The following is an 18,028-nucleotide window of genomic DNA, read 5'->3' on the forward strand; positions in this document are numbered from 1 at the left end:
TTCCCAATCACTCTCTCCCCAATCCACACAGGGAGGAGTAGCCAACTGGGGACAAATTTAAATCAGCAAGTTCAGCAGGTGCTGAGTCCGCTCCAGATGAACAGCACCGTAAAGAGGTTCTGAAGGTGGAAAGCTTGAGAGAACGCTGCTATCAAGAACTGTGTCTTCCCCAGGCTCTCATGAAAAGTGCATGAATTACCTCTGGAAAGAAACAGCCGAGCTAAATAATACATTGAACGCATGAATATTCAGATTTGGCCGGCCCGTTCTTCTGGGCACCGCAGAAAAAAAGCCTTCTAAAGGGAAGCGACTGCTGTGCAACCACAGACTGGTGGAGGCTGTGGAAATCTCTTTTCGTAAGACTGTGGCAAGGAGAGAAGACGACAGGGTCAGCAAAGGATTTTGCCGGCAGTTACAGAAATGAGCTTTTAATCTACACTAAGGGAAACATCTCCAACAGGCTGGAACGTGATGCACAAAACAAAAGGGGGAGGTTAGAGGCACAGTACTCCTCCCTCCCCAGTGCCATGGCAGGGTCCTACTCCCCCCCTCCCCTCCACTGTACTGAGGCCACCCAATGCTCCTCCCACACAGTGAACTGGCTGACTGCATGCTTTCTTGGGATTTTAATTAAGACCCTCAGAGCCACCTACCCCACATCTTAAATGTTCCTTCCTCAATATGGCTGAAAGCGAGGCTTTTAGCTGCATTTAGGGGAGACATTCCCAGAAACACATTTTGCGTGAGATCGGACAATCGCACAAGTAGATTTATTTTGTCAAAGCTAACCACATCATTTACCATAGAAAATCAACCCGCATGTCCCCATGGGTGGTTTCAAAGGGAAACTCTAGATACACTTTTGCTTTGAAAACTGCTGTAAGATGCAGAAACTTTGCAGTGACGTGGAAAACTGTCCCTTAAATACCCCCACAGAGGTTCACAAATGTCTCGGAGACATTTATGTCGCCAGGGAGCTGATATACAATAATAAATGAGGAATAATTATCTAATTATCTCTTCCAACAACGATTGTTCCATACAGATTAAAGAGAATATATAATTAAATACAATTGATCAGACTTAGCAGTCTCTAAAATTTTCTATTCACAACTAAATACCTTATGTGTGTAAGTGTATGAGAAGGTGCTCAGTGTTATCCGGTGATCACATCTGACAAAGCAAGATTTTAGACACTGCTAACTCTGATCAATTGTATTTAATTATATATTCTCTTCAATTTGTATGGAAGTCAGGGGAGCTGATGACACAATCTAATTTGCATACCATCACCCTGTTCAATTTAGTGTCCAGCAATCCCATCACCCGATGGAGGCAATGCTCAGTGGTAGCTCCTCTCCATTACCCTGTGGGCTTACAGCTGCTCTTGACCAACCCAGAAATACTTTGAGAAAGGAAAAACAGGAAGGAGGGCTGCTGGATTTCAGACCAAACCACTTTAATGTAACAAAAGATACAGTATGGGTGAAAAAAATAAACAACAAAAAAAAAAAAAACACAAAATAATAAAAATCTAAGGAGGACAGTTTTTTTTGTTTTTTTTTTCTTTTGTTTTTAACAGCGGAGCTGATCGCAAACTTAGGATGACGCTGCTCGTTTTCTGGACACAATGAATCAGGAAGCACAGAAATGTTATTATGTTGTAAGGCCAGCATGCACAACCCTCAGAGTGGAATGGGGTGGGAACCACGACAAGGTGACCAGACTGCACCAGGGCAAGGCGAGACGGTCCCACTTGTACCTTTCTCTTGGTGCAGCTGTGGCCTGGTAGCTCGACAGAAGAGCAATCCTCCATTGGGGGGGGGGGGGGGGGGGGGAGGATAGCAAGCAGAGGACTGGCTCAGTCTGGCCCGGATAAGATGCTCTCACCCTTTCGGTTAGTGGGAAAGGCAGAGTGGCTTGCTCTCTTTGTAAGAGATGCAGACATCTTCCATTCCCACCCCCTGGCCCCACACTCTATCTTGCAGTTTTACATTCGTGGCTAAGCATGCAGCTTTAAAATTCAGAAATTTAGCCATTAGGTGCTGAGAGCTACGAAAGTCTATAAATTTAAACCAGTATGTAGTTCATGGTGCCAAGGAGACTGGTAGTTGCTGGTCGGTGTGTGTGTGGATTCCCATCCCACCCTCCCTTTTTCATGTCATTATGCCAACCCTACCCTCCCACATCTTGTTTTGTTTTTTTTCGCCTCTTCTATCTCTACCCGCAGACGACAAGGCGACTTTCACTCTGTGCGCAGAATGATGTGAATCCCTGAATCAGTAAAGACTGGCCCGCTCATCTCGCCGGGCCTGAGTGCGAACGAAGCATCTTCAAAGGGCTTCTGCATCTGACCTGGAAAGGGAAACAGAAAGGAAAAGGAAGTGAGATGAGAAGGAAAGGAAAAAAGTATCGGAGGGAGAGGAAGTGGCCCGCTGGTTAGAGAAGTGGGCTAAGCAGGGAAGCCTGGGTTCAAATCCCATTTCTACCACTGCGACTCCTCCTGACCTTGCCCGAGTCACTTTCCCTCTTGTGTGCCCATTTTCACGCTCAGTGTGCAAAATGGTGCTTAGGTTACAGAACACTGCCAACTGTGCATGTAACATAATTATTAAATTAAGTGTTAAACCTAATTTTAGTTGCGAGCGTTTAAACACAAGCATTTACAGCAGGCATTGAGCTAGCGTGATCGTAACACTGACAGTATTCTAAGTGCTGGGCGTGGCTCTGACAAACCTACACCAGTTGCGCACTAAAGGAATTACGAACTAAGGTTATACGGTACTGACCGAGTGCACTAGGAGAAGCCTGGTATTAGTGCAGCGGCCTGAGAAGATGGGGAACTGGGTTCGATTCCCACAGCAGCTCCTCGTGACTCTGGGCAAGTCACTTAACCCTCCATTGCCCCAGGTACAAAATAACCGCTTTGACAGTAACCACAAAAAGGCAGTATATCAAGTCTCATCCGGTTTATTAAAACCGAGAGTAAGGCCGACATGCCGATGTTCTATTATGTTACTTCAGGTCCCCACTTAGTTTAGAAGCTCTCTGAGCCAGGGAATAATTTATCTCACTGTAGAGCACCATATTGCATCAAGTAGCACTATAAAATGATGTCTTATGAGGCCAAGGTAGACCAAAAATGTATTTATTTATTTGTGACATTTATATCCCACATTATCTCAAATAAGTTTGCGTTCAATGTGGCTTACAATAAACAGTACAGGATACAAGAACAATTGTACAAAGAACAATGCATAAGAAAGTAATTTGTAGTAAGAATCCGATTTTGCAATACAATATCATAAACATTATGGGATAACTATGGATGTTTAACATTTACAAAATCTATTATGAAAGAGAAATTGTACATGAAGCAAAGAGAAAGTTAATGGTAAATAGAGTAATAACCAATTCAGGTCATAATTAGTTGTTTGAGATATGGCTGCTCTTTGTGAGGGTTTGTTTGAATAGGAACTATTTGAGGATTTTGCGGAATCTAGTATATTGCTGTATATTTCATATTTTGGGTGGTAAGGAGTTCCACCATTTGGTTCCTAGGTAAATGACGTTTGCAGAGTGGACAGTTTTCTAGATCACTTTTTTGCAATTTGGGAGGTGTAGTCTGAGCTAGTTTCTTGCCTCATATTTAGTGTTTCTTTGAGGTAAGTTTATTAATGGTATCATATAGTCTGTAGCTGTGCCATTTAGGATTTGAAAGATAAAGGTACATAATTTGAAGGTGATTCTCGCTTCGATGGGAAGCCAGTGTAATTTCATTAATAAAGGAGAGGCACTCTTAAAACTAGAGATTTTATATATGAACCTGGCTGCAGTGTTTTGAGCTGTTTGCAGTTTTTTCAACAGGTTCGCCTTACAGCCAGCATATACGGCATTACAGTAAACGAATTGGGATAATGTTAATGATTGTACCAGTACTCTGAATGCTTCTGATGAGAAATAGGGTCTGATCCTTTTTAAATTCCAAACAGACCTGAAAGATTTTGTGATTACTGAGGAAATTTGAGTATCAAATTTTAAATGTTTGTCTATAATTATATCCAGAATTTTCACATTTTGTCCCTCTTAAGAGGAGGCAGCTCCCTCCACCAGGATGGGAACTGCAGGAGCCACATGTCTGCTACCGTAACTACTCAATTTTCATCTTAAAAGTACTGTGCTAGCAATCCCATCTGTCTGCACAATGTACCAAGCTGCACAGACTGCAATCTGACAATAAGAGTGCTGTCCCTTACCAAGCTTGACCATGAACTTATTCTCCCAATCTGTGAGTCTTAGTTTCAAATCCTGACAGGCCTGGCTCAGTCATTCATCACTTCCACATCAGATACATTGCATGGTTAAGCATTAACCATCACATCTTCTACCTATGACATCCTGGGTCAGGCCATGCAGAAACTGTATCATCGTCACACATGGCCTGAGACAAACATGTTTTACTCACCCCTCCCAAAGGTTCCCAGGTCCCCGCCTGCTTTCGCCGAACTACAGTCGCTGAACTGGGATGCCAGGGCCTCGAAGTCCTCATCTCCTGATTTAATCTTCTGAATATATCCTGAGAAACAAGGGAACACAAGAGATGCTCACGCACATGTATAAAATTAAACTGCACTAAGAAAAAGTGGGAAGTGGAACAGTAACTCCAGAGACTAGGACAACTGAGTCGAACAAGTCAAACTTTATTACAGACTCAACACAGATCTGTGTTTCGGCCACAGGCCTGCCTCAGGAGTCTTTGAGTGCAGGTGTAGAGTCCCTGTGTAAAGGGTGTCTTTAAAAAGACCTTTGTACTCAAAGAAAAAAGCAGCGCGTCACATCGCTGAAATCCAAGATGTGAAAGTAAAAGGGACTCTACACCCGCACTCAGACTACAAAGATTCCTGAAGCAGGCCTGTGGCCGAAACACAGATCTGTGTCGAGTCTGTAATAAAGTTTGACTTGTTCGACTCAGTTGTCCCAGTCTCTGGAGTTATTGGTCCACTTCCCATTTTTTCTTAGTGTATTCACTCCCATGGGATTTCGTTGTTCATCCACCTAGGTGGATCAGCCATCCCTAAAATTAAACTGCAGTCAGAAATGGAACAGAGAGGAAACTGATTTAACACCTCCATCTGTCCAAAGCATGGATTTTCAACCCAGTCCTCGGGGAACACCAAGCCAGTTAGAGCTGGATATCCTGAAAACCTAACTGGCTTGGTGTGTCCTGAGGACAGCCAGTCTCTCTGCTCATGTGAAAAATAGAACCACAGCACCCCCTAATGCAGTGCTTACTAAGTCCGCTCCTGAAGTACCCCTTGAAAGAGATTTGCATATAACGGAGGCCGTGCATGCAAATCAAGTTCATGCATATTCATTGTGGATCTCCTGAAAACCTGACTGGCAAGGGGGTACTCCAGGACTGGACTTGGGAAACACTGCCCTAACGGAAAGGTCGGTTTGGGTGAATACAAATGGATAGGGTAAGGGGAATATCGGGACTGCATGCTTGAGGAAGTGACTGTCATACTGAAATTAAAGGTGGCTCGGTGTCTTTTGACGAGCCCTTCAAAGGCTGGGTGCACTGACACGAAACCCAGAGGAGCCTGCCACCCTCACGGTACTCATGCTTGAAAAAAGACTTCCTCCCAAGTCTTCCAATTTGGACACCCATGATAGCAGCTGCCACTGTCTCATCAGTGCTGCCGCAACGGGTTAGCCATAACTTGATCCATACCGTTCGACTGGGACCTCTGCGCCTGCATTAAGGGAAGAAGGCCCGTTTCAAGGCAGCATACGCCGCCACCCTTACCAAAAAAATACCTCAGGCTCAACTTGTCATGGCTCTCCCTTTCCTATGAAAGTTCCGACCGCCCCAGCTGGATAGTTGACTCACCGTTGATGAGGTCCAGGGCTTCGTCTTTGCTGCGCGTGACCTTCTCCTGCCTCCAGGACGACGGCCTCCGAGACTGGTTATGTTTCACCAAGAGGTGGGAGCAACGCACCTTCAGAGGCTCCCCTTGCCCGTTCTTCCCACATCCACTGGGCCGCTCCCACTGGCTGGCATTCGTGATGTGGTTGAAGTAATAGACACGGCCTATGTTGAAATACAATTGTTAGAAACACACAGAAAAAAAAGGGTTAAATGTTTTGGAGCCAATGAAAATCCCTTTTACCCCTTCCACCTGTGGATCCTGCAGGCTGCAAATAGAATGTAAAGCTTATGATGTGTTCTTTCTTGAGGGACAGGGAAAGGGAATAGGACTTGATATATCGCTTTTCTGTGGATTTTTTGCAACTACATTCAAAGTGGTTTACATAGTATATACACGTACTTACTTGTACCTGGGGTAATGGAGGATTAAGAGACTTGCCCGGAGCCACAAGGAGCTGCAGTGGGAATGGAAACCTGTTCCCCAGGATGAAAGTCCGCCGCACTAACCACTAGGCTACTCCTCCACTCCCAACATAACTGAAGTGAGATCTGAGTCTGATCCTGGGTATCAGGCGAGTTCCCACAGGACAGTTCTCACCCACCAAGGCCTTTCTCCCTCGGTCGTTTCCCACCCTCCCTAGCCTGTTTTTTTTTAAACAACCGTAGTTTTTTTTTTTTGTATCGGGTCCCATAAGTCCTGGCGGTGCTTTTTTTTTTTTTTTTTTTAAACACCATCTGGAACAAGGAGGTTAGAGCAGCGTACGGATGTACACAGAAGACGTGTAACAACAGAGTAACTTTTCATAGATAGAGTAGTAATGTATTACAAATCGTAATCAGTGCATCATTTTGAGGGACTGAATTATGCCCAAACCTAGTTTGAGGGTGTGTGTGAGCCATTCCCCTGCCCCTCCCCCCTATGAACTGCAGTTTGTATTTATCTACCTATTTATTTATTTATGACTTTTAGATTCTGGATTAAACATGAATTAGGGTGAAACCTAGTTTGGGGGAGTGTGGAGGGGGGCATTGCCCCTTCACACATGAACTGATGTCTAGAAGGGGAAAGGGATGTGTAGAAGATAATGTTGTGGGGGGAGGGGTACTGCCCCCCCCCCCCAATGATCTGGAAGAGAAAAGGCAGGGAGATTACTTGCCTTGTGTGTTTTGTATTTTGGGGGTTTCCAGTCTTCATCTCTTGCCCCCCGCCCGCCCATGAACTGCAGTTTGTATTTATCTACCTATTTATTTATTTATGACTTTTAGATTCTGGATTAAACATGAATTAGGGTGAAACCTAGTTTGGGGGAGTGTGGAGGGGGGCATTGCCCCTTCACATATGAACTGATGTCTAGAAGGGGAAAGGGATGTGTAGAAGATAATGTTGTGGGGGGAGGGGGAGGGGTACTGCCCCCCCCCCCCCCCCCAATGATCTGGAAGAGAAAAGGCAGGGAGATTACTTGCCTTGTGTGTTTTGTATTTTGGGGGTTTCCAGTCTTCATCTCTTGCCCCCCCCCCCCCCCCACAATCCTTAAGACCTGTTCTCTAACACTTACAGGTTCTTTGTCAATGTAACTTTTCTTTCTCTCTCCTGAACTATTCATAAATATTATGTTGCCTTTATCACTGTCTGTCTTTTTAATCTGCTTTGTAAAAACCACGTTGATGTCTTTTGGAAAGGTGTAATATCAAAGTGAACTAATATATTTAAACAAACGTAGAAATTTTAAAACCGGCTGGACACCAGGTCACATCACAGCTACATTTTTCATGCTGGCCTATGAAGCAGTTCACTTTGAAATTAAATTCTGCAAACAACCTGGGTAGGGCCTCTTCCCTCTGCAGCTCAGCTGGGCCTAAGGCATGGAAATTCATAACTCTTTTAACACATAACATAGTAAATGACGTCAGATAAAGACCTGAACGGTCCATCCAGTCTGCCCATCAAGATAAACTCATTTTACATGGTATGTGATACCTTATACCAGAGTTTGATTTCTCCTTGCTATTCTCAGGGCACAGACTGTAAAAGTACTCTTCCTGTACTAAAAATTCTAAAGCTAACGTTGAAACCCCTTAAAATTTACACTCCAGCCCATGCATACCTATATCTTTTGCAAAAGAGAGCAAAGAGCGAGCAGCAGACAATATCCAAATTGAGAAAACCCTGAAACATCGAACCCCATGGGGGAGGCGGAAGGGAGGAAGGATGCAGCAGACTTGTCTTGCACACCCTTTCAACCTTCCGATATATGCCAGCCAGACATGGAGGGGGAGGGGAGGAGGGGGAATTTCAGCCCACGCTAGGTCTGTCACCAGTTCGCTTTCGGCGTATACCATGTAATAGAAACATAGATCACTGCTGAGCCACAGAGGGCGGTTGGCAAAAATAGAATTGCAGTGGGCAATAAAGAGACTTCTCGCACCAATTTATAAGGCTTTTACAGAGGATTTATCACCGGCCGTGTGCCACTGCTGCTGCGAAAGAGAGGGGGGAGCAGGGCAAATTTATCTTGCTGAGGAGGCAGTAATGTTTCCGTGTCATTAGAGGACGAGGGAGGGTTATTAATCCTGCTTAATGTTTACACCAGATATTTGTTAGCGAACATTTCCCTGTGAATCACGAAGGCAGAGTAGATTAGGGTGATATAAATCACTCCTGCTCGATGTGCCTATCGACGGTGGCAAAGCAGTCACGGTATCAAACCTCATCTTTATTTCTAATGCCGCCTTGAGGATGCAAGACAGGCAGGGGCTACTGCGGCTGGGAAAATGACTTTGCCCAGTATGGTTTATGCAGATGCCACGAGGCATTTAAAGAATGGTTTTTTTGTTGTTTTTTTTTAAAGATGGAGGGAGCTATAGCCAGTATTTCTTAAAGGACCCACTAGAGGTCACTATTTACACATACAAAATCATTCCTAGACACCAGAGCAGCGATTTCCAGCCCAGCCCTGGACACACACCCAACCCTTCGGATTTCGGGCTAATCAGGCTAACCAAAATGAAGATGCACAAGATAAATTTGCATATCTTGAGTCTGGCAACATATGCAAATATCCCTCTTACATATTCATTAGCAGCCTGAAAACCAGACCGTTAGGTGTGCCCGTAAGACATATGAAAATGCTGTAACTCATATGATTAAGCGTATGACCGGCTTAGTTAAACATGTGACCATGATGTGATTTAGTTTCAGGTATGTACCTTTAACAATACCAGGTTAGCATCTCTTTGCAGGGTAAGAGGAAGGATCTGGGACAGGGTTTAAATAGATACGTTCTGCCCGCCTACCACCCTCTCTTTCCCCACTAAAACTCTCTCTGCATACAGTAAATCTGATATTCCCCAATGCATGCACCTGGGGCTTCTAGTAAATGGATGTTGAAGAATAAAAACCATCACCTTTGTGGCTAGGGTGTCATTTGCCCTGCAACATAGGAATGCCAGGCCCTGCGTAACAGCACCGTGCAAGGCTGCTGGGGATCTGCCTTGGCTCTGGCACTACACAGGTCTAATACTTCACCTCTACCCTTCCCCTCAATCTCAAGCTGCTGAAATGAAAAGGGTGCACTGAACTGAAAAGCTTGTCACCAACGTGTTGAGCCCTGTAAAAACTTTGGTTCACTTCCTGAGGAAAATTGCAAGAGGGCCAGTGTCTTAGATGGTGATGCTGCTCCAGAGGGAAGTATTTATTTTGTTCATTTGTGACATTTATATCCTACACTATCCCAAACAAGTTTGAATCCAATGTGGCTTACAATAAACAGTATAGGATACAGAACAAAGAATAATGCATAAGAAAGTCATTTTTTGTAAGAATCCAATTTTACAGTATCATAAACATACTGGGATAACTATGAATGTTTAACATTTAGAAAATCTATTATGAATGAGAAATTGTACATGAAGCAAAGAGAAAGTTAATGGTAAATAGAGTAATAACCAATTCAGGTAATAATTGATTGAGATATGGTTGCTCTTTGTGAGGGTTTGTTTGAATAGGAACAATTTGAGGATCTTGCGGAATCAAGTATATTCCTGTAGATTTCTTATTTTGGGTGGTAAGGAGTTCCACTATTTGTAGCCCTGTCCTTCCCCTTCCTCCTCCCCTCCCCCCCCTCAAAAAAAGAGAGGTTTGTGCAGAAAGAAAACTAATAATGTAGTACAGGTGGGGAGACTCAAAAGTAGGAAGGAGGATGAAAAGTAGGAGAATCATGGAAGGGAACATGATGGAGGAGATGATAGGGTTAACAGAGACCAGGGGAAATTATCCATGGGTGCAAGCAAGCTCTACGCTCTCCAGGCACAGGGAAATACTTCCTGTACCTGAATGTAACTCACCTAAAATCCCTTATAAAAATAACTGAGGAGAATGAGAACTGTGGGGTGATGGAGGAGATGAGAAAGAAGATGGAGCTGGAGGTAACTGGAAGGGGAAGATGAAAGATGTGAGGTGTTAGGGTGCCTGGACAGAGGAGAGGTTCACTGGGGAGCAGGAAGTAGGAGAGGGTTAGGAATATTTGAAGAGGGGGAGGGTAAAAGGAGATAAAAATTATATAGAGATGAGCGGGAATTAGAGAGAACATGTGGAACTAGGTAATTATGAAGTTATTGCAGAATAACGGTGGTATAGAGAGAAGAGGGGTATTAGAGAGGATGTGGAGTTACTTCAGGATAATGGTGGTATACAGAGGGAGATTAGATACATGTGGGATGGAATTAGGATTACTGGGGACAGCTATTGCAGGATAATGGTGGTATATAGAGGGGGAGGGGTTACTGCAGGATAATGGTATATAGAGGGGGAGGAGGATTGGAGAGGATGTGTGGAATGGGTGGGGTGTTATTGGGGGGAGTTACAGCAGCGTAAGGGTGGTATATAGAGGGTGACGGGGGTTACTGAGAGGGAGATATTGCAGGATATTGGTGGTATATCGAGGGTTGGAAATGTGTGGAATAGGATGGGGTAACTGGGGGTGGTTAATTTAGTGTCCAATGTTCCCATATGGCTTATTATGGGAACACTGGTCACTAAAGGGTTAATGGAGAATAATGGTGGTTAGAGGGGGCGAGGAGTTAGAGATGATGTATGGAATGGGATGGGGGATTATTGCAGGATACTGGTGGGAGGGGTGTTAGAGATGATTTATAGAATGGGATGGGGTAACCGGGGGAGGGGGGGTTAATGGAGGATAACAGTGGTATATGAAGGAGGATGGGGATTACTAAGGGTAATGGTGGTATATGGAGGGGGATTAGAGATAATGGGTGGAATGCAATGGGCTGTTATTGAGAGGATTTAATGGAGAATAATGGTGGTATATGGGGGGATGGAGGATTATTGAGGGGAAGACACTGCAGGGTAATGGTGGTATACAGAGGGGGAGGAGGTAAGAGATGATATGTGGAATGGGATGGGGTAATGGAGGATAATGATGGTATATGGAGGGGTTAAAGATGATGTGCAGAAGGGGATAGCACTGGTGGACAATGGTGGTATACAGGGGACAGGGATTAGAGATAGTGTGTGGAATGCAAAGGGGGAGGTGGTTAGAGATGATGTATAGAATGGGGGGGGGGGTTAATGGAGGATAACGATGGTATAGGGATGGGGTTAATGGAGAATAACAGAGGGATATGGAGGGGATGGGGTAATTGGGGGGGGGGGGGAGTTATTGCAAGACAATGGCATATAGAGGGAGATGGTGTTAGAGATGATGTGTAGAATGGGATGGGGGATTTTTAATGTAGAATAATCTCCCCTCACGTCCCTACCCGTAACCTCCGCTCTCAAGACAAATCCCTCCTTTCAGTACCCTTCTCCACCATCGCCAACTCTAGGCTCCGCCCTTTCTGCCTCACCTCACCCCATGCTTGGAACAAACTCCCTGAGCCCATACGCCAGGCCCCCTCCCTACACATCTTCAAATCATTGCTCAAAGCCCACCTCTTCAATGTCGCTTTCAGCACCTAATCACAACACCTCTACTCAGGAAATCTAGACTACCCCAACTTGACATTTCGTCTTTTAGATTGTAAGCTCTTCTGAGCAGGGACCGTCCTTAGTGTTAATTTGTACAGCGCTTCGTTACCCTAGTAGCGCTCTAGAAATGTTAAGTAGTAGTAGTAGTATATGGCGCAGGAAGGAGATTAGAGATAATGTGTTGCATGTGATGTGACGTTATTGGGGTAATTTGATGGAAGATAACAGACATGCCAAGTTACCCTGGCCCAGGCTGGAGACATTTTAGCCAGTCCTGGTTTTAAACTTACAGCCCAAAGCAATTTGTAGTGCCTGCTCTACTCCTTGAAATCAGTGCTGCAAGTCCCATAATACAACAGGACAGGATAGTAAGAAATCCAGGGCTGTCCCAAAATCTCCAGCCTGGAACAGGGTAACTTGGCATCTCTGGGATAATGGTGGTATATAGAGGGGGGATATTGCAAAATAATGGTGGTATATGAGACGGAGGAGGTTAGAGATGTGGGGAATGGGATAGGGGCATGGTGGGGGAGGGGATGGGGAGGATGATGGAAGGGGGAGGGTAACTCAGGAAAACAGAGAAACAGTAATGGGGGGTATTGGCGCTTTATCTCTGTCTCTCTCTCACTCGCTCTAGTCCCGGGACAGCCGAGCCCGGGCTCCCCTCACCTGAGCTGCGACTCATGCGCTTCTCCCAGCCCGAGGGCAGCTTCTCCTCCTCCGCCATCTTCCGCCCCCTCCGCTCGTCCCGCCTCCACACGCAAGCGCCGCAACGCCACGCCAACCGTCTGCCGTTACGTCACCGCCGCAGCCTCACCATTGGTCCTCGGGTGGCAGTGTAGGCGGGGTGAAAGTGGAATGCGGAGCAAGCGGCTCGTTGCGCACATGCGCATGCGCGAGTGCACGCCCGAGCAGGGATTCGGGTGCCTTGGGCGTATCGTGCGTGCGCTGCAGGTCCGGGCTAGTCTTGGGTTGGCGTGCACAATTGCGCATGCGTGGATTACAAACCTGCAAACTGCATGATTTTATCACACTTTTCAGTCTTTTCGCTTAGGTACTTTACTTAGTAGGTCTTAGGAACGATTGACCCGTGTTATTATCTGGGACAGGATTTATTTTATTCTTATAGGCATGCTGCAGAAATCAGGCGCTGAACGACCCCGCCCCTTACTGTCCAGAATGCATCAGCTATTGGGAAGAGGGCAATTTAATTTGACCACTTCTCTAAAGAATCTAAAGAAGGGAGGAGGAAATTGGATTATTCGACGTTCCACCCTGCAAAGTGCTCTACTACTACACATTCTGAAAAAGGCTGGATCCAGCAAACATAAGTAATGGCAATGCTATACTGGGAAAAGACCAAAGGCCCATCAAGCCCAGCATCCTGTCCGCGACAGTGGCCAATCCAGGTCAAGGGCACCTGGCAGGTTCCCAAACAGTACAAACATTCTATAGTTAAGGGCCAAGGTTGCCAGATTGAAAAAAATTTCCCTGCCCAAAACCCGCACAAAGTTAAACCCCACCTCCGATGTCTTTAACCCCACCCCTGACGTACCCTCCGATGTCATTAACCCCGCCCCTGACATAGCCTCCATGTCACTAACCCCACCTCGGCGGGGCTTCTAGTGGACCAAATTAGACCAACAGAAGCCCCACAAAAGCACCCAAACCCACACCGCGGCTTTTTAAAAGCCACTCAATTTCCCGCAGCCCGCAACCAGTTGCAGAAAGCTGCCCAATTGTGCAGGAAACCCACAGACCTGGCAACATTGATATGGGCTAGAAACACCTGGATCCAGCACTTCTTTTAGATAGGCTGCACTCCCCTGGATCCAGCACTTCCCCTCCCCCCCCCCCCCCCCCCCCAGGAGGGCTGCATCCTCCTAGACCCTGCACTCCTTACCCCCGGATGCACTCCCCAGGATCCAGCACTCTTTCCCCCCCCCAGGAGGGCTGCATGCTCCTGGACCCAGCACTCATTCCCCCCCCAGACAAGCTGCATCCTCCTAGATCCAGCACGCATACACCCCGCAAAAAAGCCCGATTCCCCCTGGCTGTAGCACCATTTTCTCACAGAAGGGCGATAGCCCTATGGATCTAGCACTCACTCGCCCCTTCGATCCAGCACTCATTCCCCCCACCCAAGAAGGGGCATACCCCTCCTTCCAGCGCTCATTCCCTCAGAAGGTTTGGATCCAACACTTATTCTCTCTCTCCCTCCCCCCCCCCCACCCAGACAGGCTGCAAATCCCTCAATCCAGCACTTTTCTTTCAGACGGCCTAGAGGACTCATGGGATGGGCACATTTAGGGGGTCTTTTACTAAAGCTTAGCTCGAGTTCTCTGCTGCAAGGCCCATAGGAAGAAAATGGGCCCTGTTGCAGATAACTCAAGCTAAGCTTTAGTAAAAGACGCCCTTAGACTGACTGGACTTCTGCATGAAGGTAGCTCTGCCTTCATTATTTAATATCTTTCTTTTAAATAGTAGTAATAAACAATATTAAGTGCATTTTTATAATAATTCACCCGACAATCCAATCAATTAAGATAACTCATCTATTATAGCTACCTTAATCACTCCTCTCCTCCTTCTTTCTACCCTCATCTAACCTCTGCACAATATTAAATGTATATGTCACCTTGCAATGACAATGTTATTAAAACTATGTAAGCCACATTGAGCCTGCAAATAGGTGGGATAATGTGGGATACAAATGCAATAAATAATAATAATATACCACTGCATGCCACAAAATAAAAGGAGCAAGTTCCCACAGACTTATCTTTCTCTTGATCTAGGCACGGAAAAAAAAAAGATTTTAAATGCTCCCAGGTTTCAACCTAATTCATGTTTAATGTGGGGTATAACTGCCATAAATAAGTAATAGATAAGATAGAAACTCTGAATGTTGAGCACCTGATTCTCATGTCTGTTTCAGTGGCCCTTTACCAGGCAAAAGAAATATCTACACAAATATAACACATTCTAGAGTGTCCCTATAACCAGCCCCTCCAAATGACACACTGTTTACGATTTCTAACAAACTACTATTCTACCTTTGAAAAGTTAGTCCATTATTATATTTCCTCTGTGTATATCTGTATGTTGCAGAAGCTGGCATGTTTGTAAAAATAAGTGAGATTAAATGAAAGTGCTACCAACAATAAACGACAATGTGGATGCAGCAGCTCATAGGTTTGCTTGCTTTGTTTTGAGTGTACACAGAACGACAGCTGCGCGGGGAAGGGGAAAAGTGGCTTCACCTTTTTGACATAATGCAGTCTTCTGTTCTCAATCAAACCTCCATGGACTGGACATAGGGATTCAGTGCCTGTCACCTCTAGGACTGGGGAGCTCAGGGGATGGACACAACAGCAGAACCTGACACCTCTAGGACCAGAGGACTCATGGGATGGTCACAGGGATACAGAGCCTGACACCTCTAGAACTGGAGTGTTGGGGAGGGGGGGAGCAGACAGGGATACAAAAACCCGTCATGTCTAGGATTGTAAAGATTTGAGGCCTATGTAGTATCTCTTCAGTCTATCTTCTGATGTACACATGAGGGAAGCTGACACTTGCTGTTGCCATGCAGTACCTATTCTATATCTAATTTGAGGTAACATTCAATTCAGTCAGAAGTGAACACATGGTTCTACTCTTTCTCCTCCATTCTCTCCCCCTCCCTAAGCCCTTCCTCACCAGTTCTGGTCATCATGCAAGCTGTTCTTTCTCTGTACCTTTGTCCACTGCCCATCCGACTGTTGCATGTCCAGTCTGTAAGCTTGTGAATGTCTGTATGTATTCAATAGCACTATAAGTACTGGTTATTGGAGTCTACGAGCAATGGAAAACTCAGCAACGGAAGAATGACCTTATTGAGTACACAAGACATGCCAAGGTCCTCTCTCTCTTCAGGCTGCTATGCAGCCTTTTCTTTTACAAAATAAAAGAATATTTCCACTTTGGAAGCAAACGGCTCTTCTGTCAGGGTTACAAGTTCCAGAAGGCTCTCGATAATAGTTCTTTTAATGCCGAAATGGAGCAGGAAGGAAAAGGGCACCAGTTGTGCCAAAGGCATTAATGGCCAGTCGCCCTTCTTCCAGCTCGTTTCCCACATCCTTCACTCAATGCTTCTCGTTCTGAACAAAAACAAACAAAAAAAACTCAGACAAAGTCACATCCAGCTGGACGTTCCATGCGCTGTGGTCATAAACCATCTCGGGGACACTGCCCCCCCTTCCTTGGATTCTTGTTAGCTGACCTATTTCATAGTGCCACAGACTCAGGAATACTCAATCGTTTTGCAGAGGCCATGGTGTGGTATCTCAGGGTAGGATAAGCTACAGCGGCGCTCACTCCTTCTACAAAGACACTGCTGTTTCAGGTCACAGTCATGTTTACTTCCTAACAACAGAAGCAAAGTTAACATTTCTCTGAACCTATCCACCCAAGGCACCACTGATGCTAAGGTATCTTGTTCAGAATGTACCATTGTGCTGAGAAAATTCATGCACCAATCAAAAGCTTACTAGAAATGTGTTTTTAGATACATTTACTGAAAATACAAAATATGGACTTCTTGAAGCAAATGCCACCAATTAGCTGTGACCTCATCAGAGCGCACTTGTTAGTGAAACTTAACATTAAACACAGCCTGGACTTTAGTGATCCATTTTCCCACTACGGTACAACAAAACGTTTCTCTTCTAAGAAGCAAACTGAGAAGCCGGATGAGCAGAAAGTCAGAATGGGCCAGGGATGAGCAGATGAAAGGTCAAGCTTTGGAAGAGAACTTTTATCAGCAAGGGCAAAGACTTGTATCCCCACAAATTCGCTACTGAAAAAAAGAAACAAGAAGCGTGCGGGACAGACAATGGGAGGCTTTCAGAAAATTCTTGAGCACCAGATGAGATTACAGCTTGTTCTGCACTAACTTCATGCCTCCTCTGTCTCTTTACCAGAGAAAATAAGATTAGAAACAAGCAGGGTTTCTGTAAGACACTTTCAGGCACTGAAAGTCTTTTTTTTTTTTTTTTGGGGGGGGGGGGGTCACATGTTTTAACATTTCTACATCCAGGGCTTTTTTTTTTTTTTTGGGGGGGGGGGGGTACTGAGTACCGGCACCTTTTCCATTGTCTGCTAAAATTGACCCATGGTTCCCACGTTTTAATGAAAGAGCTTAGGCCCTACACACAAATTCTGCCTTGTCATAGATTCTGTGACTGGTTGCAGGGGGCCTGGCTATTGTGGGGTGGGTCCCTCAGTGATCACCCCAACCCTGAAAGGTGGCCTGGCATTTGAGTACCGGCACCTTTTTTCCTAGAAAAAACGCTCTGTCTAGATCACATCTATTATATGAAAAGAACAGGTGGCAGAAATGTGGATTAGAACTGGGGCACAGAGAGATAGAGACCAACCCTGAGACCACCCACAGAGAGTGAGTGACAGAGCCAGGGATTAGAACTCAGTTACAGGGAGATACAGAGACCGACCCCAAGACCACTCAGAGAGAGTTAATGACACTGCCAGGGATTAAAACTGAGGCACAGGGAAATACAGAGACCGACCCTGGACCACTCACAGAGAGTGAGTGACAGAACCAGGGATTAGAACTCAGATATAGGGAGATACAGAGACTGACCCTAGACCACTCACAGAGAGTGAGAGAGCAGGGGATTAGAACTGAGGCATGGGGAGATACAGAGACTGACCCTGAGACCACTCGCTGAGAGTCAGTGACAGAGCCAGGGATTAGAACTGAGGTACAGGGAAATAAAGCAAAGTCACACACATGGAAATAAGAATCAAAATGTTTGTCTCTTTGATATATTGTACATTCCAGACCTCATCTATACTGTGGGTGATTTTGAGACGGTGAAATGTGTAGACACACCAACATACCCTGTTTCTGAACACGGTTTCTCCACCCACCCAATCTGATAAAAAATCCTTAATTTTTTTTATAATTGGTAGTGGGAAAGTTATATTTAGCATGAGAGAGTGGTGGCTATTTCAGAATACCAGACATTCACCTGAACAGAAGCGAATTTCCACCGAGCTACTTCCATCAGTGCATCAGACATCTGTTTTTTGCCAACCCCCTCCTT

General features: G+C 45.3%; 1 protein-coding gene across 1 annotated transcript; it reads right to left on the reverse strand.

Moving 5' to 3' along the window:
- Positions 1-1,438: 1,438 nt before the first annotated feature.
- On the reverse strand, positions 1,439-12,677 carry PIN1 (peptidylprolyl cis/trans isomerase, NIMA-interacting 1). Its single transcript, XM_030197098.1, has 4 exons — positions 12,588-12,677; positions 5,894-6,094; positions 4,466-4,576; positions 1,439-2,355 (listed from the first exon to the last, which is right to left on the reverse strand). Exons 1-4 carry the CDS (start codon positions 12,643-12,645, stop codon positions 2,246-2,248), a joined length of 480 nt encoding a protein of 159 aa, XP_030052958.1. The 5' UTR covers positions 12,646-12,677; the 3' UTR covers positions 1,439-2,245.
- Positions 12,678-18,028: the final 5,351 nt, after the last annotated feature.

The sequence above is a fragment of the Microcaecilia unicolor genome, chromosome 3 (genome assembly GCF_901765095.1).
Source record: "Microcaecilia unicolor chromosome 3, aMicUni1.1, whole genome shotgun sequence".
Taxonomy (NCBI): Eukaryota; Metazoa; Chordata; class Amphibia; order Gymnophiona; family Siphonopidae; genus Microcaecilia; species Microcaecilia unicolor.